Source organism: Propithecus coquereli, unplaced genomic scaffold (genome assembly GCF_000956105.1).
Source record: "Propithecus coquereli isolate 6110/MARCELLA unplaced genomic scaffold, Pcoq_1.0 Scaffold238, whole genome shotgun sequence".
NCBI classification, from domain to species: Eukaryota; Metazoa; Chordata; class Mammalia; order Primates; family Indriidae; genus Propithecus; species Propithecus coquereli.
The window spans coordinates 4,065,425-4,092,434 of NW_012147930.1; the positions used below are offsets into that span (position 1 = coordinate 4,065,425).

General features: G+C 37.9%; 2 protein-coding genes across 4 annotated transcripts in view; one reads left to right on the plus strand and one right to left on the minus strand.

Annotated features, from left to right (window-relative positions):
* The window catches only part of MCPH1 (microcephalin 1), a 189,487-nt gene that overhangs the window by 75,023 nt on the left and 87,454 nt on the right, over positions 1-27,010 (plus strand). The window contains exon 12 of the mRNA XM_012645869.1: positions 8,698-8,775. Within this exon, the coding sequence (XP_012501323.1) occupies positions 8,698-8,775 (78 nt within the window). The remainder of the gene's footprint in view (positions 1-8,697; positions 8,776-27,010) is intronic.
* The window catches only part of ANGPT2 (angiopoietin 2), a 51,388-nt gene continuing 35,646 nt past the window's right edge, over positions 11,269-27,010 (minus strand). Inside the window, exons 5-9 of one of the 3 annotated variants that reach the window (XM_012645878.1) lie at positions 25,600-25,730; positions 20,275-20,376; positions 19,564-19,730; positions 15,251-15,381; positions 11,269-11,814 (exon numbers count right to left, since the gene is read on the minus strand). In XM_012645878.1, coding sequence (XP_012501332.1) covers positions 11,654-11,814; positions 15,251-15,381; positions 19,564-19,730; positions 20,275-20,376; positions 25,600-25,730 — 692 coding nt within the window. In that variant the 3' untranslated portion in view covers positions 11,269-11,653. The remainder of the gene's footprint in view (positions 11,815-15,250; positions 15,382-19,563; positions 19,731-20,274; positions 20,377-25,599; positions 25,731-27,010) is intronic. The other 2 variants (XM_012645879.1, XM_012645880.1) reach the window with 2 other exon arrangements.

Sequence of the window (27,010 nt, forward strand, 5' to 3'; positions counted from 1 at the left end):
TCTGATGTAGCCACCGGAACACAACGTTCCTGGTGTCCGACGACTGGGTCGTATTATGATGAATGGGAGCGGTTGTGGGAAGCCCCTGAATCTGTTGGCTAGTTAGCAGGGAAAAAAAATCCAAAAACCTAGATTAAGGTGACGCATATTGAAACAAAAGTTGCTGCATTTGGCAAATAGTGTGAGAAGATACAGCTAAGAATCAACACGTCCAGTGGGTACTTGTTGCTGCCCATCCTTTTCAAAATCATGGCCTTCAGGGGTCCCACTGCTTCTCAGTTTTCTTTTAACTTGGGACAACTGAGTAGTAACACCAGGTCGTATCTTCTTCAGATGTCAGTTGTCCCTTTGTTGCCTCCGGATTGAGAACTGTAGGACCTCCACTTAATCCATGCTGAATCACAGCCCGGGTCAAAACTCACTTTAGCTGCACCTAAAGATGCGTCTTTGCCTAACCTTCACAGATTTCTGTCAGGTCCCTGAATTCTCGCTTCTCTTGCTGACATCTCAATCAAGCAGGTCTTGCTTTAAATAATAGCACGGAGTATCTTAACTGTGGGTACTCACCAGAAAATTCCATGATTTGATCCCTCTGTAACTTCTCAAAAATTGTCTTTAGCTATCCATCATTTAGGTATCAGTTAGATATCCATCAGTGACTTTGGGGACATTGTTAACTATTCTTTCTTAAACTTAAAAGGTTCTTAAACTCTACCCCTGAGTTAAAAGAGATTGCCAAAGAAAATCATACTTGAATTCTGTTGGTCTCTGCATAAATACCCTCTGTGAATTGGGCTTTAGTGACAAGTTAACGTTTGAAGAGAGCTGATGTAAAAAATGCTAGATTTTAGAAAACTGTTGCACTTTTTCCAAACTAATTGGCAATATCGTACATTTTGCTACCTGATGATTTTTATGTATGATACGCACCACACATTTCCTATAAAATTCGTTTTACAGAAAAGCTTTAGGCTTTGCTTTACCAGAGATTGAGAAATATATATTAATATAACTCAAAGCGATTGTGTCAACTGAAATAACAGCTTGCTGTAGGTTCACAGTAGGTCTGTTTCTTAGTTCTTTTTAATCAATTTTTGTTCCTTTGAGAGAAAGTTTCTCTGCCTGAATATTAAAGTTCTGCATAACCTAATAATTTGTCAAGCATCAATGGTTCTCCAGTAGTACAGCCCTACCGGTTCTCCGGTAGTACTGACCAAGGTATTTAGCCTTGGCACGTAAATGCCATTGTATGACTGCTGGTTGTTGGCTCTAGTGAGGCCACAGCAGAGCGAAGTGCTTTAGTCCTTGCCATGTTCTTGCCCCTCCTCTGCAGGCTGCCCACGATTTGCCACGTTACACACCAGACATGGGTAGCGCCCTTAAGTGAGCAGACAGATGTGTCTGCACTGAACGTTATGCAGTTCTTTTGGACTTTGGTTTTGGTGGATAACAACAAAACAAGAAAGAACAGTACACAAATACTTATTGTTACAGGTTTTTTTATTTTTATGTATTTCTAATATTTTATGTACACTTTATTATAGTAGAACATTTATTTCAGTTGTTACGTTGTAAACAGTATTTAACTTAGAGACAGCCACACTCTCCTTGGCACAAGGGAGAATATTTCAAAGATGAAAGCAGAACCTCTTTAGTGAACACTGGTTTTACTTAGCAATTGCCTGCCCTTTGGGGGCAGAGATCGTGCCTGTCTTTGCTTATGTGGCCCCAGGACGTAGGATTGGACATGGAACTCGGTGCTTATTTGTTGAAGTAAAAGAGTAGATGGATGACTTGTAATTTCTTTTAAAAACCTCAGAATTTCTTTTTGCCCCTGATGGATTAAAAATGTCATATAAAAACATTACGCATCGTTCTGAATTACAAATTATCCACATAGTTAATGTGTTTCTTATTAAAGTTTATTAATGTATAATAAGATGACCTGATGTTCATTTAAGAAAAAAAAATTTTTATGATTTAAATTCATGGAGAAAAGAAAAAAAACAGTGATTACTCTTAGTAGGCATAATATTTGGTTTATTGTCTGTGTTGGTAATAATAATTTCTGTTTTGTTTTCATACAATGAAGTGATGTTTCTGTTATTTATTTTAGTTACATCGGAATTTGTTATATTTATTGCTTTGTTTTCATTTTGATAAGAAAAGTACATGCTTGTGTTATTTATAAAGATGTCTGGGCTTCACATTTAAGTACAGTGGTGAAATGCAGGATCACCCTGGTCATTACTGAGCAATATTTAAAAAGTGGATCTCACTGAGCAGTTAAGTCTTAACTTCTAAGAATAATCCATCTTCACTTCTGGGAACTGGAAAAGATTGGTCAAAAATGCAAGCAGAATAAATCTAACTTAAATACCTGTATTCGGTAGAGCTGAGCTTCCTTGTAAGAATAATCAGGCACGTATCAATGTACAGCTTGATTTTCCTCTCACCACCTGGTGCTTAGTCTCTATCAATTAGTATTTTTTAAAGAGGGAAAAGAGTTCTTAACTTCTTATTTTTAGCATTTTGTTGTTTATCATCTCTGTCTTGGTTAAATAAGATGTGTTAAATTTTTAGCTTTCTGACACTTTCTTTATGAGACACCCAGAACAAATGCTTATTAATCCTTAATAACATGTGCATCGGCCAGAGGAATCTTATTAAAATGCAGATCCTGATTCAGTAGGTCTGGATCCCAACCTGCTTCACCTGCTACAGGCTGCCAGGTTGGTTGATTGATTTGGAGACAGGGTCTCACTCTGTCACCGAGTCATAGCTCACTGTGTCCTTGAACTCCTGGTCTCAAGCGATCCTCCTGCCTAAGCCTCCCAAAGCACAGCGATTATAGGCGTGAGCCAATGTGCCCAGCCTGTTTTCCCTCTTTGAAATTTTTTTTTTTTTGAGAAGTCAAAAATTAAGGGTACCTTGTTTAGTGTTTTTGCTTATGAAATACTTTGTGAATAAATCAATTTTTTTCTTAGCTGAAGAAAATTTCTTAATTTAGAAAAATTAAGAAGTTAGATGAATGAATGAAGAAAAATTAACTTTATTGGTCTTGGTCAATATAGTGACATTTACTGATTTTGAGCTGTTATCATTTTGATTACTCAGAATTTTCTAAGTATTCTTTGAGAAATAGGAAGTTGAAACAGCTAACGAAAGCACCGTGACCACTAGCTAGCACCAATACTATATAATCGTATATGCTTTTTCCTACTTATAAAAAACTGTAATGTACACTACGAACTTTGGGTGATACTAATGTGTCGATACAGGTTCACCAGTTGTAACAAACATACTACTCTGGTGGGGGGTGTTGATAAAGGCGGGTGGCTATGCATGTGTAGGGGGCAGTAGGTCTATGGGAAATCTCTACACCTGCTTCTTAATGTTGCTGTGAACCTAAAACTGATCTAAAAGTATGAGGTCTTTAAATAAAAACACTGTGCTTTTCATAGATACATTAATTTGAAGACAAGAACACTTTGGGTTTTTATGATATCCTGTTACTGTAATAAACCAAATTATTGCCAAATTATTGTCTCCCAAAGTAGTTCAAGAACTTTAATGTTCTCACTGTTCCTCTCCTGCATTGTACTGGAAGTCCTATCCAGTGCAATAAGGAAAGAAATAAAATATTCATACAAATCGGAAAGGAAGAAATAAAACTGTCTCTATTCACAGAAGACATGATTGTCTACATAGAAAACATCAACAAATCTACAAAAAAAGCTCTTACAACTAGCAAGTTGAGTTAGTTAAGCAAGGTTACAGAATCCAAGGCCATTATATAAAATTCAGTTGTATTTCTCTGTGCTAGCTGTGAACAACTAGAATTATAATTTTTCAATATGCCCTTTATATCAACATCCCCCATTGAAATATTCAAGTTTAAATCCAACAAAATATTTGCAGGATCTTTATGCTGAAAACAACAACAACAAAAAAAACAAAAACTCTTAAAAAAATGAATCAAAGAAGACCTAAATAAAAGGAGAGTGATATTACATGTGTGAATTGGAAAATTCAGTATTTTTAAAGCCGTTAGTTCTCCCTATTTTGATCTGGAGATTCAACTCAGTCCCAGTTCACAAGCCCAGCAAGATGTCACAGTAGGTATAGACAAGCATCTGATTTCAAATCCAACTAATTCCAAATTGACAAATCCTAATTTCACTTTTGAAAGAGACGGACAAAGTTAGAGACTCACACGTTAGAGGGATCTCGGTGAAGCGTAAATGAGAACTCTCTGAACTATTTTTGCAACTCCTTTGTCCATCTAAAATTATCCAAAATGACGTTTGAAATGTTTTAAAAAATCAAGTATAACTTTTGAGGCTTATTCCTGTGATAAAGAACAGCACTCCCCGACCATGTTTCCCAGCAACTGTTTTCAAGTACTTTAGCCGTTGCTTCTGATATTTACCTACACATTTCTTAATAAAATGCTTTTCCTGACATTTTGATTTTTCACTGTTAGGTATTATCTGTAGACTTCGTTCCATGACAGAGTAAAGTGTGACTCTAGCTGTCTTTCACTGCTATCCACACTTGTCCCCCATGGACCCATCACGGTTATTTGACATTTTGCACATGCGCATGCGTATAAGCACACGTATGCGGGTACTAAGTGATCACTGTTTGTTGAGCCACTTAATGTACTATGGCTCTTGCGTTTCCGGTAATGTTTTGTTTTTTCTGAATTAATGACTGACAATTATTTCGATCGCTTAGTTTTCTATGTCCTTATTACTAATTCACTGCAAAAATACCCAAAAGAATTACAATTTTTCTCTCAAATCTGTCTACAGATGAGAGAATCCTTCCATTCCATTGACTTCTCTCAGAGACACCACCCACGAACCCCTGGTTGTTCTGCTGGCCCTGAAATGAGTTCTCCCCAGGTCAACAGACACCTGTTTTCCAGGGGCTCCCACAACCCCAGGGACCCCCTCGCCATTTGGTTTGGTCTGCGTGTTCATGCTGGAGACTCTTCTCAAATGGGCATAAGATCATGTTTCATGAGGAGCCGCTGCAAAGCCAGTGGACACGGCCTGAGTAGGGTGCAGATGATCTGATGTGGATGAGATACTTGCTTGAGGGAGGGCTGACTGTCAGTGCTTGTATGTCTTATTTTTTTCCTGTGCCGACAAGTGTCTCCAGAAACAACTGGCAGGGTCCTGCCCAAGGGTCCTGGCCTGGATGCATGTCTTAGTCACAGTCTGGAATGGAGTGGGCGCTAACCACAGCTTCTCACCACAGCTCTCAGGGAAACTATTCTGATTTTAATTTTATTCCAGAGGAGGGTGAAGCCAGGAATTGAAGATTTGCTCTTTTTCACCCATTCTACACACCCATTTTCAGAGGTATTTAGTACCACCAATTTCTCAGACTTTCTGAGAGTTTGCGGAAGGAATGGAATGTTTCCCATCAACTTTCTTCCCTATGCACTGTCGTTTCAACCTCTCCAAGTCGGTTACTGTTTATCCATCTGCTTTGCAACTTCCAAGATAGCATCCTGTGTTATCTACTATGGTGTCTTTTCCCCTTGCTTTTAATTCCATCGTTTTAGTTGCATATTGAGAGACAGTGGAAATAAATGTACACTCATTTTGCTGTTTAACCCTAGGTTGACCTCATTTTCTTTATTGTGTTTGATGTCATTCTTCACTTGCATATAACAACAGTACCATTTTCTGACTTGGGTTCACTGTAGCTACACTGGCCTCACATTGTCCAAGCTGAATGATTAGAAGTATATAAAATGCGAAAAGATAGTTTGTATTTTGCCTGGTATGAAATTAACTCACAGTCATTCCTACATTATGGAAAGTTGTCTTTTCAGTAGCTATTAATCTAATAATAAAGCTAGAAAATGGTTCCTATTTTAAATTCATCAACAAGGCTTGGATTTTATGAATAATAATTTTAAAATGCCACAAATACCATCTTCATTGTGTGTGTGTTACATACATGATGCTGACTCTCTGTTGCAGTGGATGCTGAAATAATTGTGTCCTCCTTCTGAGAAATATGTTGGGACAAACTTGTAAGTTCACTTACTGCCTTAAGTAGTAAGTGATCTTTGTGACCTCTTGTGATCTTTCAAAACAGATTTTCCCTGTTTTGAACATTCTACTAAGGTAAAGATAAGTTTGGCTAATGAAAGTACTAAAGCAAAACATTTACACTATATTTCTCGTTTGATGATTTTAGTACAATTAAATTAGTATTTTCTGCTATCTTTGTACAATATTAATACCTGGGATGCCTATAGAAAATAAATTTAATTTACTTACCAAAACTCTACTTTAGCTGCCTTATGGTTTTATTTTCTTAACATTTAGAAAGGGACAAATTCAGAGAACATAAATTTTCTCCATGAGGTTGTTTAATTTCACTTGACATTTTAAAAAAAGTGGATTATATTTGAACTCAAATGCCACACACATTTTTAAGACTGATTCCTTGTCTTCTCTCACTGGTACACTGTGTTTCTCACTGTACTATTCTTTTACGTGCCTCGTATCTGAAATGAACCTGGTTTTGAAACTTTTTACATTTTATTTCCTGGGCTAATTATCTGAGTTTGTAGGGAATCACATATTGATAGTATATCTCCATAAATAATAACATGCATAGGCTGATAAAAATAAAGTAAATACATTACCTAAAGGTTTTTAACTACCCACAAAGAGCCAGATAGAAACATAATTTCGGTGTAGAGTTACCCATTTTCTAATACCTTCTTTAATTGAACTTACTAAGTCTTTGGAGGGGGGGCAGTGATGTTGTTTAAGCAATAAAAAACTAGGGGAAAACAAAGAGACTTCAATGACAGAATGATCCTATACACAAAGATCTAATTGAAGATTAAATAGTTATACTGAACAGGGTTCCTGAGAACACAACTTGCTATGTTCTCTCTCTCCAATGGAGGCAGATATTCCCACATCACACTTCATTTCGCTTTACTCTCCTGGGCCCAGCATCCTCAGAGCTGCTTCTCCTGTCTTACCTGGCTTGTTTTCTGACTCTCATGCTCAGCACTCTCACAACATGCCAATGCCACCCACGCCACTGAGATAGAAACAAGGTGTGTTCCTATACCTCACCATCTGGACCCAACCAACCTGTTTTCGTGCTACTTCTTCCAAAGCACCCTCTACTGTAGCCAAAAAAGGAAAAAAAAAAACCAAACCCTCTCCCCTTCCCAATATCTGTCTCTTTGCCTGAAGAACTTCTACTGATCATTTAAGACCCACCTTGAAATGTCAGCTCATCTGGGGACCGTTTCCTGATTCTCCCAGGTGGAGTGAATTTGTGTCCTCCTGCAGCTTCCCATAGCACTGTTGGAAGGACATGTCATTCATGCCTCCCACTGGAGGGTGGGCTTCTCTAGGTTTGGGGCTGTGGTTCCAGGACTCAGCTTGCATTCATGTTCATGGTGGGCCCTCAATACATTGCTCATGTGTTGTGAATGGATAGTGAGTAGAGAGAAACAGTCATCAAATAAGTAAATGCATGTGTTTAAAGTAAGAACCAGGCTAGTGCTGCAAATTACTGTTCAGATTCTATATGCTGTTCTTATTTTTATTTGTTACACTATCATGCTCATTTTTTCTTAGAAAAAATACTACCATCTCATGTTGGATGAGTACTAGCTTTAACACATAAGGAAGGAAATATCTAAGACTGATGGTGCTGAACCTTAGAAACCACTAAAAGGGAAGAGGTAGGCCTCCTTCATGGCCATTCAGCAAAAAGAGCTTAAGCTTTAGGTAGCAATTCTAGAAAAAAAGAATGGATTCGCTGAATATAAAAAACGAAATTGCACATAAAAAATAAATGTGAGTTACATGATTCAGTTTGATTATTTTAGCTGAAAAATTCTGCCAGTGCATAGAAACATACAAATTTTCAGGGAGTTTGATCATGGAGTAGAGATGACCACAGAATCTCAGACATTGTCGAATTAAAAATGAAAACATTGTTTTGATTGTTTAAAAATGTGTGGATTCAGATAATAAATAATGATGATGATGATGATGAAAACTTGTTTATGAGATATTTCACTCTTCCAAAGTCTGGGAAATATTTTCAAATGTGTAATGCCTCTTAAAAATATTAGACAATGCCAGAAACGAAGTCATAAGCCCAAACGATTGCTTTTGAATTTAGGTATGTGATCTATCTTCTCCTAATTTATTTTTTAAATTAACAAAACTGTGGAATATTTGTGAAGGACTGCTTATATTTGTGAAGGACTCCATAAATTAGAAACTTGGAAATAAATATATATATATATAATATATAGTATTTCATATGTTTAAAAACAAGATGATGTTTATTTTTTAGTATTTTTATTTTTTCTTATCATCAATTATCAAGCAAAAGGTAATGTTTAAATATTTGGCCTTATTAGGATAGTGACCCAGATTTCTAGTCATCATGAGACTTTTTCTTAACTAAGTATTTATTAATATTTATAGTATTTATGCAACAGGAAGATACTGAAGGCACTTTGTATTTGAGAACACATCTGTTTCAGATCTATGGAGTCTGTCACTGCTGGATTTTTTTGTTTATTTTGCTTTGTTTTTGTTTTGTCTTTGAAGTGACTCTTAGTTTGTTACCCACTAAACCTAATATATCTATAATAAATGTTCTGCTTGTTGTATCAATTTGTAGGTGCTATGGTCTTTGGAATCGGGTCACTGGATTTCTGAGGAGCCATTTGAACTTTCTACCTACTTCCCTGCAGCTCCTGTAAGTCAGATGTTGTTTTATGATGGTAAATGAAATTTAGTATTTAGTATTATCAAGAAATTATTATAAGCATAGGGATAAACTCAAGTTTTTATCAAGTCGAGAGCAAATATGCTCATAACTAAAAAGACATTCACAGGACTTAATACCTTTTGTCTATTTATGAGAACAAATGTGAGAATGTGAGAATATTCTGCAAAATGTAACAAGGAATGCAGTCCCAAGAAATTTCTATTATGAAAGACCTCAGAATTGCAAAAAACAAAAATGAAAAATGACTAGATTCTTGGGACAGTAGCATCATATATGTTGCTTAATGCTTATATTGTTAATAGAGATAGAATTGATAGGTATAAAAATTGTGGCTTGCTAGCATTGTGATGTGGTCTTTATAGTTTGATGTCTTTCCTAAACTCCACTTCAATTTTACTGACTTTTAAGTATTTCAAAATCCTGGATGGAAAATTTCTGTATTCTAACTTTTTAAAGATTGAGTAATAATTAAGTGAATAATTTAAGGTTTAGTTGAAAGCAAGAGTGTACAGAAGTTGGCTTTCATTTTCAGAAATGTTAACTGGTTTGTGACAGTTTATTCTTTCAGTGGATTAATATCTGAAAGATAAATGGTGGTTTTTATCTGCAACAGTCTGCTTGTTATTTAGTTGTTTGAGTAAGCCGTATCACTATAACATAACAAGAAGTTGAACTCTGCTCTCTTACCACTGTAGCTATCTAGGTTGTTGGATTGTTTTTGTTTTCATTTTTAAGATTACTGTTTTGATTTCCTTTCAACTTTATAAATGTTTTTTTAAGGAGAGAAATAGTTCTTCTCAGTAAGACTGTTAGAATTACTGTGTAAGGAATTGAAGTGGAAAGTAAAAACACAAATTCCTGTATTGTCTGTCATAAGAGATTGATTATATATAACTTTGAATAACATGATGATGTTTGCTTTTGAAATTCATTTTACCTGCCTACGTGGGGAATTGATATAAATTAAGTATGTTATTGCCAAATTTTTTTATATTATCATTTCCTTACCTTAGTATCTGTCACTGTGATCATGGAGGTACCATTGAAACTCATTACCATTTGATGCTGTGAAATTTTCTTATTCTCAGATGTTTTTTAAGTTGATACAAAGCCATGATACCTCTGCTGAATTTATAAAACCTTCTTAAATGTAAAATAGAAATAGTTCTAAGAGAGGGAGGTTCTTTGCTCAGTTAAATAAGTTGTTGGAACAGTACACCATGGTGGAAATAAAACCGAGTGCCTTGACTTCTCCAGAGTCCATAATTGACTCAGAACATGTAGCAACACGTAAGTGTTCTAAAACTAAGTTGGGGTGTGTGGGGGCAAGGCAGGGGTAGAATAAATTATATTTTAAAAATAGAGTAAAGAAAAAATAGTGGCAGAACAGTAAAAGGTGAAGACAGACATGTAGTAAAAGGTGATTGCAGATTTGACTAAACTTCCTAGCAGATGCCTCAAAAAGGAACACATGAGAAATTGCTTCTAAATTGTAAAGCATTACACAAATTTTCATTGATATTAATTATACGATGAAAACGTCAAAAGGAGTTGAAACTCTAGGAGTTTAAGGTTTTGCAATCCTGATCATAAAGCTGTATTCTCAAAATTTTCTGTAAACATTTGAACATACTACAAGCATCAGATTTTGTTTTTGCACTCCAAAAGGCTGGTGCTTTTCCTTTTCAGTTTGCTGATGGACATTAATAAAAACTTACTAGTGCAAATATTTTTTCCTTAAGTAAATGTAAGGGTGAATCTTGAGAAGTACAGCTCCGTATATGTCTTAAATCAAAGGTTTTTCTCACCACAAATTAAATTGTAGCCTAGTTCTCTAAAAATACATCTTACTAGAAGAGAAAATAGACCTCTGTTTTAGAATAGTGAGAAGATAAAGTCTCTTTGTCATGGAATTAAACGTATAATTTTCTTCATTATTAAATTCATTATTAAAAATCAAACTTTCTTGTTATGAAGCACAGTTCTTTCAGAACCAAATTACAAAATTGTAAATATCATCATGAAAGTTAAACATAGTCATCTCACCTAATAAGTTATATTTAATTTCTAAAAATACCTTCATATTTAACAGCTGAGCAGAAAAATAGTACAATCTTTACATAAACTAAAATGGCACATATTTCTATAGATAATTTCAGAGATCCTGGAAGTTTCCACCATATAAACTTGAACTATGTATTTGAGCATTAACTTAAAACTAAGCTGTCAACATATATGTAAATATGCTGTTTTCAAAAAGAAAATTTAAAGCCTCTAAGAGGAGTAAAAATGCACTAACTGTTTTTCCAAATATTAAACTGCTAATAACCACTTCTCAGAAAATCCCTGACTATATAAAATATATCATGGCTTAGAGAATTTCTTTTTTTAACTGTGATAGTGATGCTGAATTCAGGACATATGGATATTTACACGATCTATAAACAGTGCTTAGAGGAATGCAGTTCCAAGATTATCTGTGCTATATAACATAAGTGTTCTGTTTTCCAGTTATTTACTGATAAACTCGCACATAACATTCTTGGTTGTGACAGCAGCGTCTGTAAATTGTCAGTCTGATTCTCAGGCTTGGATTCATCCTTGCATAGGTGTTCAACCAGATCGTAACACCAGGTGTTTCGGGTTTCGCTTTGGTTCGTTATGTGATGCAAGTTTAGGTGATAGAGCTTACGGGGCTCTGATGAGGAGCACGTGGATCCCATCAGCACATAAGAGCACGCCCTCTGCGGAGGAGGAGGAACAGCGTGCAGCCGTGTCTTTTAGTGCTTTGGAATTAAGTCTTTGAACATAGTGTGATACCGTCTTCGTCAGGTGCACACAGGCATCAGAAATCTGCTGGTCGGATCATCATGGTTGTGGCCTTGAGCGAGTAGCCTGACCCTTTCCAGTAGTACCACTTAATACCGTTGAACTTATTTGTGTTCTGCCTTTGTGGGTAGTACATTCCGTTCAGGTTGGAAGGGCCACATGCATCAAACCACCAGCCTGTAAAAGTGAAACAGAAGGAATTAGGAACTAGGTAATGCCAACTCTCTCACCATGAAGGTAGAAATGCTCAGCCTACCTAGTAATCACATTCCATGCATTTAAAATAGGCAGATGCCTGTTTACACCAGTGAATTCATAGTTCCATTATGGCAAATGTTTTTACAAGCTTTCTTACTCCTTTTCTCTTCTGCTTCGTGGAAAGGCCCAGCATCTGTAGGCAGGAATCCTCCGCAGTCCTGATTTGGTGAGCACAAAGCACTTAACGTACGTACGGCACGGAGGGTAAACATTTGAGTAACTGTCCATGACTCTTCCGCCGGGATTACTTTTCAGTCCAGCAACGTGGTGGGCTGCACTCACGCAGGCTCCCTTGCCTCTACTATAAAAAGGTTTTTTGGCTGAAATAGGACTCAAAATGTTAGGTACTCAGTAGAGCTAGAGAGAAAAGAAATCGCTAAGTTCCAGAGATAAAAGGGGAATTTAGAGCTAGAGTGATGTGCTCACTAAGCTAGAGGCAGGGGTAGGAGGGGTGCCCAGCACAGCGGGGTGCGGTAGTGGACCCCATCTACACCGTGATCCCTGGGCTTGGCCAAAAAACAGGAGCGTGCCAGGTGCCAGGGTTTTTGAGAGAAAAGAATACAGTAGTCCTCCCTTATCTGCAGTTTCAGATACCTGCATCCAGCCATGGTCCAAAAATATTACATGGAAAATTCCAGAAATAAACAATTCATAAATTTTAAATTGCATGCCATTCTCAGAAGCGGGATGAAATCTCCCACCATCCACTCCATCCTGCCCAGGATGTGAATCATCCCTCTGTCCGGCGTATCTGCGCTGTCCGTTCTACCCGCCTTGAGTCACGTGGCAGCATCTTGGTTATCCAGTCCGCTGTGGCAGTGTTGCAGTGTTTGTATTCAGTCACCCCAATTTGATTTAATGATGGCCCCACAGGGCAAGAGAAGTGATGCTGATTCTGATATGCCAAAGAAAAGCTGTAAAGTGCTTCTTTAAAGTGAAAAGGTGAAAGTTCTAGACTTAATACGTAAAAAAAAAAATTATGCTGAGGGTGCTAAGATCTAGGTAAGAATGAATCTTCTGTCTGTGAAATTGTGAACAGTATATTGTTATAATTATTCAATTTTATTCTTAGTTATTGTTAATCTCTTACTGTGCCTAATTTATAAATTAAACTTTATCATAGGTATGTAATATATAGGAAAAAACATAGTCTATATAAAGTTCAATATTATTAGTAATTTCAGGCATTCACTGGGGGTCTTGGAATGTATCCCACACAGATAAAGAGAGACTACTGTAACCTTGATTTACATGTATAAATCTGAATAAATCTTAAAAACACTGTGTTAAAGGTACACATACAGTTTGATACCACTTATGTTAAATTTTAAAATAAAGTGAATGAACCTCGACTCCAGCCTACCCAAGCAGTAGGTAGGGAATGGCATTGGTAGGGCTGCTTTAGCCATACTTGTAATGCTTATTTCTTAAATAAAAATTCTAATGCAAAAGAATATATATATGTGATGTTTACACATTGGTTTACGAGCACCAGTTATTTCATTCAGGTGCCTAAATTCTTTACTGGTGGTAACAGCTGATGACTTGAGTTTATTGAGATTAACGTAGGTTTGATAAGAAGTTTGTGTGGGTTATCAGAATCCTTCAAATATTCAAGAATATTACAGATTGATAGGTCAGTTCCTTCTGGAGCTTGCTGTCCTTAACCGTAGAATTTGCTGTCCGTGCACAATCTAGCTGCTCCCTGGGCGGGGTCATTCTGGGTCCAGATGCTGGCTGGAGTCTGACCTCTTCACAGTCAAGCTACTTTCTTTCTTGGCTGCTTTTCTCCTCCCCAGTCTCTTTTCTAGTTCCATTCTCAGCCCCTCAATCTTGATTTGAGCAAATAAATATATTGTTTCCTTGGTTATTAATGCAGTTCTCCTGCTCTCTTGAGTAGCTCACCACACACGGGTGGTCTGAAAACCACCACCCTCTCACGGAGAGAGCTGCGTCCCCCATGTGGGGATGGCAGGCAGGAAACAGCATTAGGTGTATGTGGCCTCTCCACCAGCCCCTTCCCCTTTTCCAGCTTTAAAAAGGATTATTATGGTAGGATAAGGGAGACAGCAGGTTTTTACGAAGTCAATATAATCGCTTTCACTCAATGACATCATTATGGCTAAAAAGGAAGACCTGTGTTACCAAATCGTAATTATGCTATCTCAGGAACCACAGGATTGATGTTTTAAATGGAACCTAATTCTTTCAGTATTAAAGACATGAAACTTAAAAACATGAAAATTACTGAGTCTTACTTTATTTTCATAAATAAGTCCTCCTTTTGACTGTGAATGATGGTTCTTATTATGTAAATACACTATAACTTTGATCTTCTTGTTTTATGCAGTAACTTGTGTTTATAAAATATATTGACCATAGTCTTACCTTTGGTTTTCCTAGATGAGTAATGCATTAATTTTATACAGTTTATGTTCTCTACAAATTAAACCGTGACAATTTTCTTGTTTGCCTTTTCATTCATTGTGTTGTTGGCAGTTTTTGTTGCTATCTCAAACCTATCAGTGTTTTCAAGAACTAACTTGACAGCATTTGTCAGAGTTTTTTCTTGTCTCAGTCACTACTAACTGGTTCCCATTAGTTAATTTCTAAACTTTTAAAAATTAGAAGAATAAGTTTTCCAGCAGTTGGTTCCTATGACTGAACTCTTACATGTTTCTGAATACCAGTCTAGCCATTTTAAGTGACTGCTACAACAGTCTTGCATGTGGTTTTCATTATCATCTTTAAAGCAAACTGATACTAACGGTAGAAACATGAAAGGCCTTAATTTAAAGTAGACAGTCACTCATTTTAATTTGATGTACTAAAAAAGCAGGTTGGTTAGTTAGTTTCTTTGTGTTTATAAGTGTTTGCTATATATTAAAGGGATCCTTTAAAAAACGGACAACTAAAAATTTCCTGTGTGAGCATTAAATTATTAATTGGAAATATTTCTATAGTAATGAATCTAGATCATTATTTTGGTTGTCATTTTGAATTTTTAACTTTTTTAGTAAAGCAAAAGGAATTAAACCATGTCTCCAACATCTAATTCTGATCAGGCATGAACTTGAGAGCTTGCTCAATATCAGATGTCCCCGTCCTCGCCAGTGGTAGGTTGTGAGGAGACACAGTTGGCCTGCTGACAGTTCCAGCTCCAGATCACATTCTCACTGAAAACTTAACAGTCTACAAAAGCAAAAAACAAATCGCCCTGTATCAAGCTAATACGCCTATTTATGAAGTTTGGGACATTGTTACCAATCACAGTTTGAAGTCCAGATTGCCAGCATTTCACCCTACGAAACTGTCCCTTGCCAATACAAATAGGAAGACAGAAAGTCATCCCTACCTCCTGTTAGCATTTGTGAACATTTGCAAATACATTTGTCGTTGTCGGCATCCTTTGTGCTAAAATCATTTCCTGGTTGGCTAATGCTGCTTATTTTGCCGGCTGTCCCTGTAAGTCCTTTAAGGTGAATCCTGTAAGCATGCAAAGGAAAAAAAAAATGTAATTGGCTTGGGTTGTTGATTTACCGTAGTGGAAAATTTTTTGTAATGAAGAATTCCGTTCTACAGAAGCGTGTTCTGTCCTGGTTAGTGTACGAATGCATACTCTGAACAAAATATTTTGTACTGATATAAACAGGAACCAACTTATCATCAAATCCTTTAGAAAAGAAGGATGTTTTCATGAAACCTTCAACACATATCACTTGCACAAGCATCAGCAGAGACCATAGGGCCCTGTAATTTATTTTCCTGCTGCTTTCAGATAAACAGAAGAGAGGGAAATGCAAAATGAGGGGACCACTTCCCAGGTCTGCGGGCATCATCCATTTTGAAACGAGAGTCCTGAGTTAACTGGACAACCTCAAACATCATTTTGACTACGGGGTGGGGAGGGGATGATGGAGAGGGCAGCAGACAGCAAGGAGTGATGATTGAGTCTGGGGTAGAAGTCTGCAAAATGGTGTAGAAAATAAATCCTTACTGCTGCTTTGCCTCGTGTCTATATAGGTAGTGTAATAAGCCTGTTAGACATTGAGAAAGGAACAAACATCATACTAAGTTTGACACTAAATAATAGCCCATACGTTTAGAGTAAACATGCTCGTTGACTTAGGATAGTTACATCTGATAAAACCATTATCAGTTGAAAATATTGTAAGTTGAAAATGCGCTTAATACACCTGACCTACCAAACTTCATAACAGCCTATCTTAAACCTGCTCAGAACACTCATCAGCCCACAGCTGGACAGTGGGCTGGACCACTGGACCACACCATGCACTATTAGGGTATCTTTTGTTGCCCCTGTGGTCGCGTGGCTGACTGAGAGCTTCAGCTTGCTGGCACTGGCCAGCATCATGAGAAAGTATTGTACAACATATGGCTGGCCCGGGAAAAGATCAAAATTTAAAATTCAAAGCATGCCTTTTATTGAATACATATCGCTTTTGCACCATCATGAAGTTGAAGAATCCTAAGTGGAGCCATAGTAAGTTGGGGGCCATCTGTGTTAAAAAAAATACGGCTTACATCAGTGATTTGTGTGCCAGCAAGGAGAATACAGGGGAGGAGAGAACAAAATATGTTTTGTTTTGGCTTTTTATTTCTCATAACTTTGCTGAAGAGTCACTGATGTAAAAAAGCCCCTTGGCAGATGGTTCAGGACAGATCAGAACAGGCATTTGCGTAACGGGGAGTGCCCTGGCACCGTCTTGGCTCACGGAGTGTCTGACCCTCAGGGCCAGGAATGTCGAGTCCCCACATCCCGATGGAGATACAGGCACGTGAAGACCCAGGGGAGGCTCCTACAAAGCAAAATCCTCCAGTGGCAGCAGGAGAATTGTACTTTAAGCCCCCAAATGATGCTCCTCTTTGAAAAACCTGCTGACATTTGCCAACCACTACCTTGGAAGTGCTACAATTTCCAAGAATTCATGTGGGAACAGAGTGCAGAGAGGAAAGGTTTACTCAGTTCTGTCTGCTGACCAGGCTGGGGCAGGCACTTACACAGGTATGTGCATCGGGTGTTCATAACACGCCAGAGATGGGCAGCATCCCTGTTGTCACATAGAAAGCTGTTGAGGTGCAGAGCTGTGAACTTGTCCAAGGTCAGGCCTTGTTAAGCTGTGGAGCAACTCCAGTGCTGCGTTTCCGGTGAGGCCATGTGAAAGGGAAATTCCCTAAGGGTGGGTGCTAAGTTACTTTGGTGTTACATTAAGAAAAATTTTTAATATAGTAGCCCTGGAAATTTCATCATAAGGCATTGACTAGACATCTGAAGCTGTTTTCTTAAATGTTTCAGAAGTGAGACTGGCCCTAGCTCAGTCTCTAACTACCTGCTGCAAAATGTTAATACGTTAAGTTTTCATCATCATTGGGATCCTGAAACACTCTCCTCCTTCTCAGCCTCTCCTCATTAGCCCTGGATGGGGTTGAGATGAGCCACCAAGCCTGCCTCTCCTCCTGGTCACTCTCCTGCCTCCTTGCACCAGAGCAGTTCTCAAAGCAGAATAAGGGAGAATAATAGTATTTGGTACAAGTCTCTGTTGTAAAGGTTGTATGATCTTAGATCCTTCTGTGGCCCACTGGTTTAAAGTACTTTCTTTAAAACTTGGTTATTAAGAATAGCCACGTTCTTGGAATTGCTTTACATTGGTACGATTTTATATAACAGTGGAGTAAAGAGGTAATGTCAACATTTAACAATTACATCTCAGTGTTTATAAAAAAACCTGCTAGAGTGTGTATGAGAAAGAATCAAATTCTATTGATGCATTTATCCACTTCTTATAACATGTACTTTTCAGTTTGACAACATTTGGGGAACATTTCTTGAGAGAAAAGCCTTCACCACTGCATACAGTTGGCATCCCAAAGTGTTTAGTCCCCTCACGGTTCTATCACATTAGCATCATGTTTTATTAGGATAATAATTTTTAATGTAATATCTATTTTATATTGCCAAGTAAATTAAACTAAGCTTTAAACTAGTGTGTTTTTTAAATGGCATATCCAAAAATTGATTGCATTTCTAAAGGAAATATCAGTTAAGGACCATCTCAGTTTAAAATATTTTTATAATGTCAGCATACAAGGGTAATGACCCATTTTGTAAAATCTTCTTATACAAACAGTCTAATCCTTAATTTTTGTGTTTCTTTTTTTTTTTTTTAATTCCTCTGTTGTGGATCCCTAACTGTTGCCAGTTGAAAAAATATTTAACTTGGAGGTAAAACAATGACCGACCACTTGTGTCTCAGAATTCATTGAAGTTTTGATCTCTTTGGAGTCAAGTTGGAACTGCTGTGAGGCCCAAACACCTATCTTTTCATTCATCTCAGTTGTTGTCTCTCCAAGGGAGCCCCGTTCTTTCTATAATGAGAACTGATGGAATATGCTTCACTGACTTTCTGAAAGTCACATCAACATTTATCTGTTTTCCAAACATGCTCCTGAATTTTGATCCACCGTGAAGAAGGACATACTGGGCATGGTGTGGTTTTCCGAGGGTTGATCAGGCAGCTTGACTCTCAGCTCCTTCTCCGTGCCGCCCATTGCGACCCTCCCCAGGGGACCCTACTCAAGGACTTTAAAATCGTGTTTACTTTGCAAACTGTTCAGGTCTTGGGATTTCTGTTGAACAGAGAGTCAGAGTTGGTCATTAGTTCAGATGGGACTCCAGGCCAGCTGATGCTGATGACTGTTTTCTGTGATGTTCCTACTGAGCTTCCTTTGCTAACTTCTGACCTTGGAGTAGATATTTCATAATGTGCGCTCCAGGATCACCAGACACCACCAGTCTGTGCTCGTTAGACTCCCAGAGCAGTGTTGGTGACTTATCCATTTTCAGACCAATTCCTTTGGTGCAGTCCAGCACACGGTCTCACTTCTCTCTCCCCTCACCATGGCACGTGCATTTCGGAGCACCTCCGTGTGCACTATGCATGTGGCTTTACCATGCTTGTCTCACACAGTAGATTGTCCAGTGCCTCTGCTGTTCTCTGTCTCTATTCTGATGGCATTGTAGAGCCAGAAAGTAAATTCCTGGTCAAGATTGCCCATGCCGTTATTCAAGATTATTGCCATGGAATGGGTAGAGACAAGGCAGATACTAAGAGAGTGCTGTGAATCGGATGTACTTACTGTAGGAGAGAGGTGATGAACCATCCCACCTAATCCTGCCATTTAAAAATGTGGCAACTAGTCCTGACTTTGGAATTGAACACAACTGAATGAGTTCAAACTTCAGAAAGATTAATTTTTAAAACTTTTTGGAAGAAAACAATATAGTCACGAGTACCCATCTGACATGCTATTCACATGACACATTACAACAGGGGAATTTAACATTAATTTATTCTTCAAATAGTTATGAATGCCCATTATCTGCTAGGCTTTCAAGGTACACAGCAAACACAACAGACAACATACTGTCCCAATGAGGTTTCTTTTATGTTGTTGTAACCAAAGTTAGAATATTAAAACCAGAGAAACTTACATAAAGACAATAATAACTCTAAGAAACAAGATGCTTTTCCATTCAAGACAGTCTAAGAGTAGTTTACATCTTGCTTAAATCAATGTGGTTCTCACTTTCTGGAAAAATCATCCAGAAAATCCTTTAATTTGTTTCAATTATAATAATTTACTTACCTATAATTGAGCTCTTCACTTGAGAGATAGAAATGTTCATACAATGAGTAAGCCTCATTCCCTTCCCAGTCTTTAAGGTGTATTTTAAGCACATAGCGTTGCTGATTGGTCAGTTGTGAAACAAACTCATTTCCCAGCCAGTATTCTCCTGAAGGGTTACCAAATCCCTGGAATCCAAGTTGTAAAATTCAATTATTTCATTTATTTTCTTTACATATTTGAAATCAATAGTCCATCAATTTAACATAGAATAACTATCAGATAGCAGAAATTACATCTGATACTGTGAAAATTCAAGGTCTTTCATATAGGAAAATAGATCTTAGAAAGGTCATGTTAAGAAACTAAGTTTTCCTAGAAGAAGAATAGCATTAGAATAATTAGAACTATTTGGGGAACCACCTGTAGATATATAAGTATGGATAGCTAAATTTGTGAAAGTGTGAAACTGCTGGCTTACCAAAAAATGCAAGCTTGCCTTTAAAAATAGGCCAAGCATTCGCATGCCTTTATTTTGAGATATAGTTTACATGACACCAACCATTCTTTAATGTGGAGACTAAAACACCAGTTTGAAAAACTCTTTAGTAAAAAACTAAGTCAAACGTTATTGGTTAGTTTTGGATTTGTGGTTAAGTTTCTGCAGATCTTGAAAGTTAGTTTTCATGAGGGAAATGACTTCTTTTCACATGGTTTAAAGAATATCCATACCACTTTATATTCTTTCCAAGTCCTCTGAAAATCAACACTGCCATCTTCACGTCGCTGAATAACTGTCCATCCGCCTCCGCCGGTTTCCATGTCACAGTAAGCCTGCCAAGGGGAATGCGGAACGTGAGTGAGGGAGGCCGTCATCTTAAGAATGTGGACACCTAGCATAGGACTTGTGCTGATAGGGTTCTCTGGGATAAGACATAGTGTAAATCTTTGTTGTCTTCTAAGAAACAGATGGTTTTAAATAAATAGAAAATGGTGGATTTGAAATGATGATGAAAATAAGCGGTAATATAATATGAAGTGTAGATAAAAATATGACTTGTCGTCTCTGTTCCAGACTAAAGACCCTACCCCCAGAGCTGACCCAGAGATCAGTGTTTTTTAGAGGTTCATTGTGAATGGGACATTTTGGCAGACAGGTGCTAACCCCCACCTCTCCAACCTGTAGAAAACCCTCGACTCGTGTTCACAGCCTTGAAAACCCTTCACTAATTGCCAGCCCTGTCAGCTCTCCAGAGAGTTGTGTAAAGGAGATACTCCACTGTAGAGTTTCAAGACCCCTGTTGCTTTCTCATGCTGTGGAGCTGTTAGGTTGCATGTGCGATAAAAATCAGGTTTCTCAGTTCATCCCTGAGTGCGGGGGCCTTGAGGCTCCGGCGTACCATGCAAGGTACATGCCCCAAGCTTGGCCTGGCAGCTCTGCCCCACAGGTCAGGACTGCAAGCTCCTCTGCACTTTGCTCACCGCCCATGGCATTTGTCTTCTTAACTCTTTTTATTTCTGCACTTAAATAGGCTCAGTGGGTTTCAACTCTGTCCAGAATACAGAATTTTTTCTTGGGCTAAGAGCATGCATGCTCAATTTCAACTCAGCTGGAGTTTTATTATGAAATTAAAAACCCTTGAAAATAAGATTACATAAATAGTTTTAAATAATGAGATTATAGTAGAACGAAAGAGTTTTCCAGAAAGGAAGATAATTTCCCTACAGCATACGAGGTAGGAAATATTAAAGTTAAGGTTCAAAACTAGTTATAAATATTCCTCCTTTGTGGTCTTTTTGAGTGTAACGGAGACAATCTTGACAAGACAAGTCTAAATGCCAACTGTTCCGTATTTACGAGTTAGAATCCTAAGCATGAGAGCTAAAAGAGAGCCAGGAGAGCGCCTAGTCCTGTTCGTTCACACTATGCATGAGGAAACAGGGACCCAAGGAATTAAGCAGCTGCCTGATATCTCGTTGCAGCCTACTCCACTGTTCCCATCTCTCCAGGAAGGTCATGTGGCTTGTGTTACCTTCCTCAGTGGGCCTCATGTTTAGAAAGATATGTGCCATTAAAGAAAATTACATTTATTAAGAAAACTATCTCCCCATTTTAAATTAATCACACACAGAAAACTGATCACATGTAGAAAACAGATCAGAAAACTGATCTGCTGAGGGCACCCCTTAATATTATCACTCCACATCGATGTTATTATCATCGTTAGCATTGCTACCCACCACTCTCTTCCAAGCACTGTGCCAGATACTTTGCATATATTATCTGCAATCGCATAGCAACTCTGCTGTGATATCACAGTTCTGCATTTTTTGAAAGGGGAAAAGATTGAGTACGGTTAGATTAATTTGATCATTCAGCTATTAAGTGGTATATAGGATTTGAATAAGGTCTCTTTAACTCCTAACTGTGTGATATTTTTTCCACTACATCATGCTGCCAAAAACAGAGAAACTCGACCCTTTTGTCGATAGGCCAAAAGTCCCTCCACACAGTTCCAAGTTGAAATCAGTTCATGAATAATACTGCCTCGTGTTTGCCTGTGGTCAACAAAATGGTCATTGCTGCTCACTTCTGTCAATATGTCTTTTTAAAAAACCATTTAGCAAACCAGCTGAGTAAGCTACATTGGTTTGAGGATGCATGTGTATATATAGAAGTTAGTTCTCCTGTATCCTAAGTGACATACTGGTGTATTGAAGGGACTGGTGTGGTTCTGAGTGAGCCTATCCTTGTCTCAAGAGTATTTGATACTTCAATTTCAAAATCACTGTTATGAAGTTACTGATATTTAAATGCGCGCTGTCTCTTGCTCAGAGAACAAGTTTGTCTTGTTATGGAAGTCAGAGGCAAGACTCTCAAATGTCCAAGAGTCACTGCCAGTGCACAAATGATTTGTGCCATATCACTATTCTCTTTGCATTAGTGATGATGATAAGATTGTTAGAACATTTTCTTAATACTTCATCCAGATTTTTTTAAATAGGATTTATAAAAACTAGAGTATTGTGGTTAATTGGGCCATGAAACTTGCAGAGAAAGACAGTGAACCAATAGAGTTATCCACATAGCCAGAAGATATTGAGTAAAAATGCTGAAATTTAATAGATTATATCAAGATCAGAGAAGCCGAAGTCCTCAGATACTGCCTAAAACCTCAGTACTCCAATTACAGCAAACCTGAGGGCAGTTAATACATTTCATTAGCACACTGTTGCATGGTTTAGAAACCTGATATCTTGTTGTAAAGCCTGATGTTTTTCAGCAAATAATGCTTGAATTAAATGCTATGCTTCAACTCTGAGGCCATGGTTAAGTGACTGACTAAAGAGCAAACACAGAGATAAATATTAGGAGTCAGGTGTCCTGTGAAAATTAGGGAAGGAAACTATTATGTCTCTAACTAGCAAAAGCATATATCTCATGTGTCTGATAAATACCATCTTGCAGTATCTCTCTTGTACAAATACCTAATGAATTTTTTAAAAATGAAGTTGCAATATTTAGGTCTTTTGGGAAAAGATCAGCCCAAAGATCTATTGAACATTCTTTTCTTGAATTAGATGAGCCAAGGAAAAATCGGGTACCCTGCCATGCAGAGAAATTGTCTAGTAGTCTCTGGAGACAGTCAAAATGATGACAGCTCCCATTTATTATCCCTGTCCTAGGTGCCATACCTGTGTTGTCATAAACTCCAAGGCTGAGGGTGTTTTCATCCTGCTACAGATTAGGAAACTGAGAGCTCAGAAAGCTAACGTGACTTGCTCAGAGCCACAAATTGGCAGAGCTAGAATTTAAACCCAAGTCTGTCTGATGATCTCTCCTAAATGAGATTGTGAATTATGGAATCTTAAGTCTGGAAGGGAATTTAGAGGTAAGAATCTAGGCCATTTATTTTAGAAACAAGAAAATTGTGGTTTTTCAAAGATTATTGTTCCCTGCTGTGTAAATGAGTTACTTTTACTGCAGCATTTAAAGGGAGTATAAATCCTAATGCTTCCAGCCATGACCCAAGACTCATATATAATCCCAGAATACTATATATTTGCGTCTTTCTGCAGAACATTTCAGGCAATCCTCAGGGGTGGCATAGTACACTGGGGCGGGAGCCCTGCATAAGGCAGAGAAACGTTTACTTAGGTGCCATGGGGCTGCGGCTGAGCGGCTGCCCCTCTGTGACATCCAACTTTCACACATGACACTCCTGTCCCCATTATCACCAGATTATCACAAGACCATGCCAACATCTGGTGGACAGACAATGGCATGCAAAGAACTGTCATAAAAACCAGATCGCAAAGGGGATTAAAAGGCTTGGTCTAGAGGCTGTTAATTGCTTTTTCATCTGCAGCAGGCTGTTTTGTTTTGTGGTGTTTTCCTCCCCCATGCACCGCTTCCAGGGCGCTAGGGACATTAACTGATTTTCAAGGTTGATTTAACGCAGCGTGAGTGAATTAGAAAGATTTCTTTGGAAAGTATTATCTTGAATAACACAATATTTATCTTTTAAGTTCATAATCAAGGTATATGTTACTGTTTCAAATTCCAGGTCTTTAAAACTCTAATGCTTGTATTTTTAAAGTGTTTTTCTTTGTTCCTTCAGAGTAGGGGAGGGAAAACAAAAGAGTTTTTCTTTGATACCATGTTAAATACTTAGGATAATACTGAGTTCAAAGAGATAATACTTCCAGGAGCCTCTAAAATATCTGTTTTGATATGGTATCCAGTGTATTTTCTATAGTTTGTGTTGTTTCAATATGTAGCTGCTTTTACATTTAGGTGCAAACATATTTATAGACATTAAATATATAAAATCATCCAACATGTATATAACACTTCATACTGATTCTCATGGAATATCATTCTACCCTATCAAACCTCTAAGAGAAGCCACATTGAAATATTCCCTGGGAAAGTGATTTCTTTTTTTTTTTTTTTTCTCATCTAAAGTTCAGTGTCTCCCAAAGCAACTTTAGGAGACATGCTCACTGATAATTCAGCATGACTAACATTTATTGAATTAAGCTATGTAGTTGCTTCTCCTGATGCTATGTGCTGGTTGTTCATTCATGTTACACATAGAAATTGAACATGCACATTCAAGTAAACTCCCCGTATTTAAGAAGAAAATGCATGTTCTCTTTGATGGTGTGTTTTAAGTCTTTCAGACTGCATTAGATGAGGTTAGAACAGCCTGCCCCGGGGGTTCTTATGGTGTGGACTACAGAGTCCTCGTGTCCCTGAGACCATGTCAGCAAGTCCACAAGTTTGGAACTATTTTCAGAACATGAAGACGATATTGTTCTTTAACACCATGTTGTGGGTAGAGCTGCTAGCACCCTCGCATGAAGCAAGTACCAAACTGTTCAAGCCACTATATTCTTTAGTCACATACACAATTAAAAAAAGAAAAAGCCAATATTATTTAAAGATGTCTTTGACAAACAGTAGAAATTCTTAATGTTATTAAACCTCTACTGCAGAGTACATGTCTTTTTATTATTCCCATTTTAATGATGAAATGGGAAATACGTATAAATCACTTCTGCATGTCAAAGTACCATGGGTGTCTGAAAGAAATCACTTCTGTGTGATTGTTTTAGTTGTGAGCTGAATGAGCCTTTTTGTTGTTCATTGAATACAATTGTTGCTTGAAAGAATGATCAAAAGACAAACTATATTTATTCAAACTTCTGTTTTTAGAAGATATTTTGTTTAAAATTAATGAAATGAGTCTGGCTCTTCAAGGAAAACAACTGACAGTATGCATTATTCAAGCAAAATGCAGGGACAATATATTTTTGCAGAAGATAAGATAGATATTTCTCTGTAATTAATATGCAGTGTCAATAATCTATGCACCATGTTTGAACTGAGAGCCCGCGGCCAGCACTGTGCCTGAGGTGGCTGCTCAGGGACTGTTGCTCTGCACGGACCAAAGCTGGGAGGATCTTGGTGTGGCAGTTCTCCTTGGTCATTTGTCACTGCCTAAAATGACCAGCTTAGAGCCAGAGTTAACAATGGCAGACTAATCTTACCTTTGTCTCTTCTGTAGAATTAGGAAAAGTTAGCGTGTAGATGCCGTTAGTGGTAAGTCCCGATTTGAATACTTCAGCACAGTCTCTGAAAATGATTGGCTCTTCTTTGGCAGCAAAGGGGTTCTTAGCTGCTTTTGAAAAATAGTAAGGATTTTAATGGAGTTCATGAAAAGATAAAAATTTGTTACTTTAAGGCCCAATCATTTGGTGAGTTTTATTACATTTGAATTCTTATGATAAGCAAAAGGATATACCAGCTTTTTACCTTTTCCCAAATAGTTATTCTTTCGGCTTATATTCCTATGAATTCTCACAGATTGTTACAAATAATCCAGACTTCCTTTTTTTTTTATCATCAACTACATGGAATGCAAGTACTTCACAATCAGCTATAATAAATTATTACTTTTTAAAAATCTTCCATCTTGAGTAAAATAGGACAAAGTTATTACAGAAGAACAAACAAAGAATGTACCCAAACCAGTGTCACCTCTACAACGGCTCCATTGCATCCCCCACTCTTTTTTTTTCCCTTTCTTTCTTTTTTTATTTGCTTTTTTTGTTTTGCTTTCTTTCACATAGCTGATGCCAAATCTTAATTTTCTTTAGAGTATTGGGTGGAGACATTTGGTTGTCTTTGGATTTTTAGCAACTATACCGTAACAGTTTGCATTAAAGAGGAGCATAATGTTGATTTATCTGTATCTTTGGAATTCTTCTTCTAAGTCTAAAAATTCTAGGGCTGTGAAATTCCTTCACATTTTTATCCTGCTCTCAACATTTGGACTTCCCATTCCTTTCTTTGCCACATTAAAAAAAAAAAGAGAGAGTGCATGCGTGGTGTGTGTGTGTGTGTGTGTGTGTGTACGTTTATATTCTTGAAACCACATGTATTCTATTCCTGGGCCCTCCCGAAGCCCAGGCCTCCGTGGCTGGACAGCGGGCGGGCAGCGCAGGCCGTGGAGGGTCACGGGGAGGGAACCTGCTCTGTTGCAGGTGCTCGTTTTCTTTCTGCCAGAGTCTGGGCTACACAGTTCTCTCCACTTTGCCTCATCAGAGCTGGCACCTCGCACTGTCTCGGTCCCACCAGACAGCGTTAGATGATCATGTCTCCCTTTTTCTGTGACTGCGACAAAAGTATGATTTTTCTAGATTACGAGAGAGCGAAACTCCAGCTGGAAAGCACGCACTGCACTGGCCCCGCAGGGCCGACCGCCTCCTCTTGTCAGACTGTGCTGCTGTTTCTGTTCTTTGTTTACTTGTTTAAGGAGGAGCCTTTTTTAAGTGTTTCTATTAAAGCTGGGATATCAGAATGACCCAGGGAAAATATGGGAACGTATTTCTTATGGAAGTGGAGAATACGCCTCCATGATTCTTGTGCAAAGCTGTCAGTGTCAAGAGAGTGCAAGTT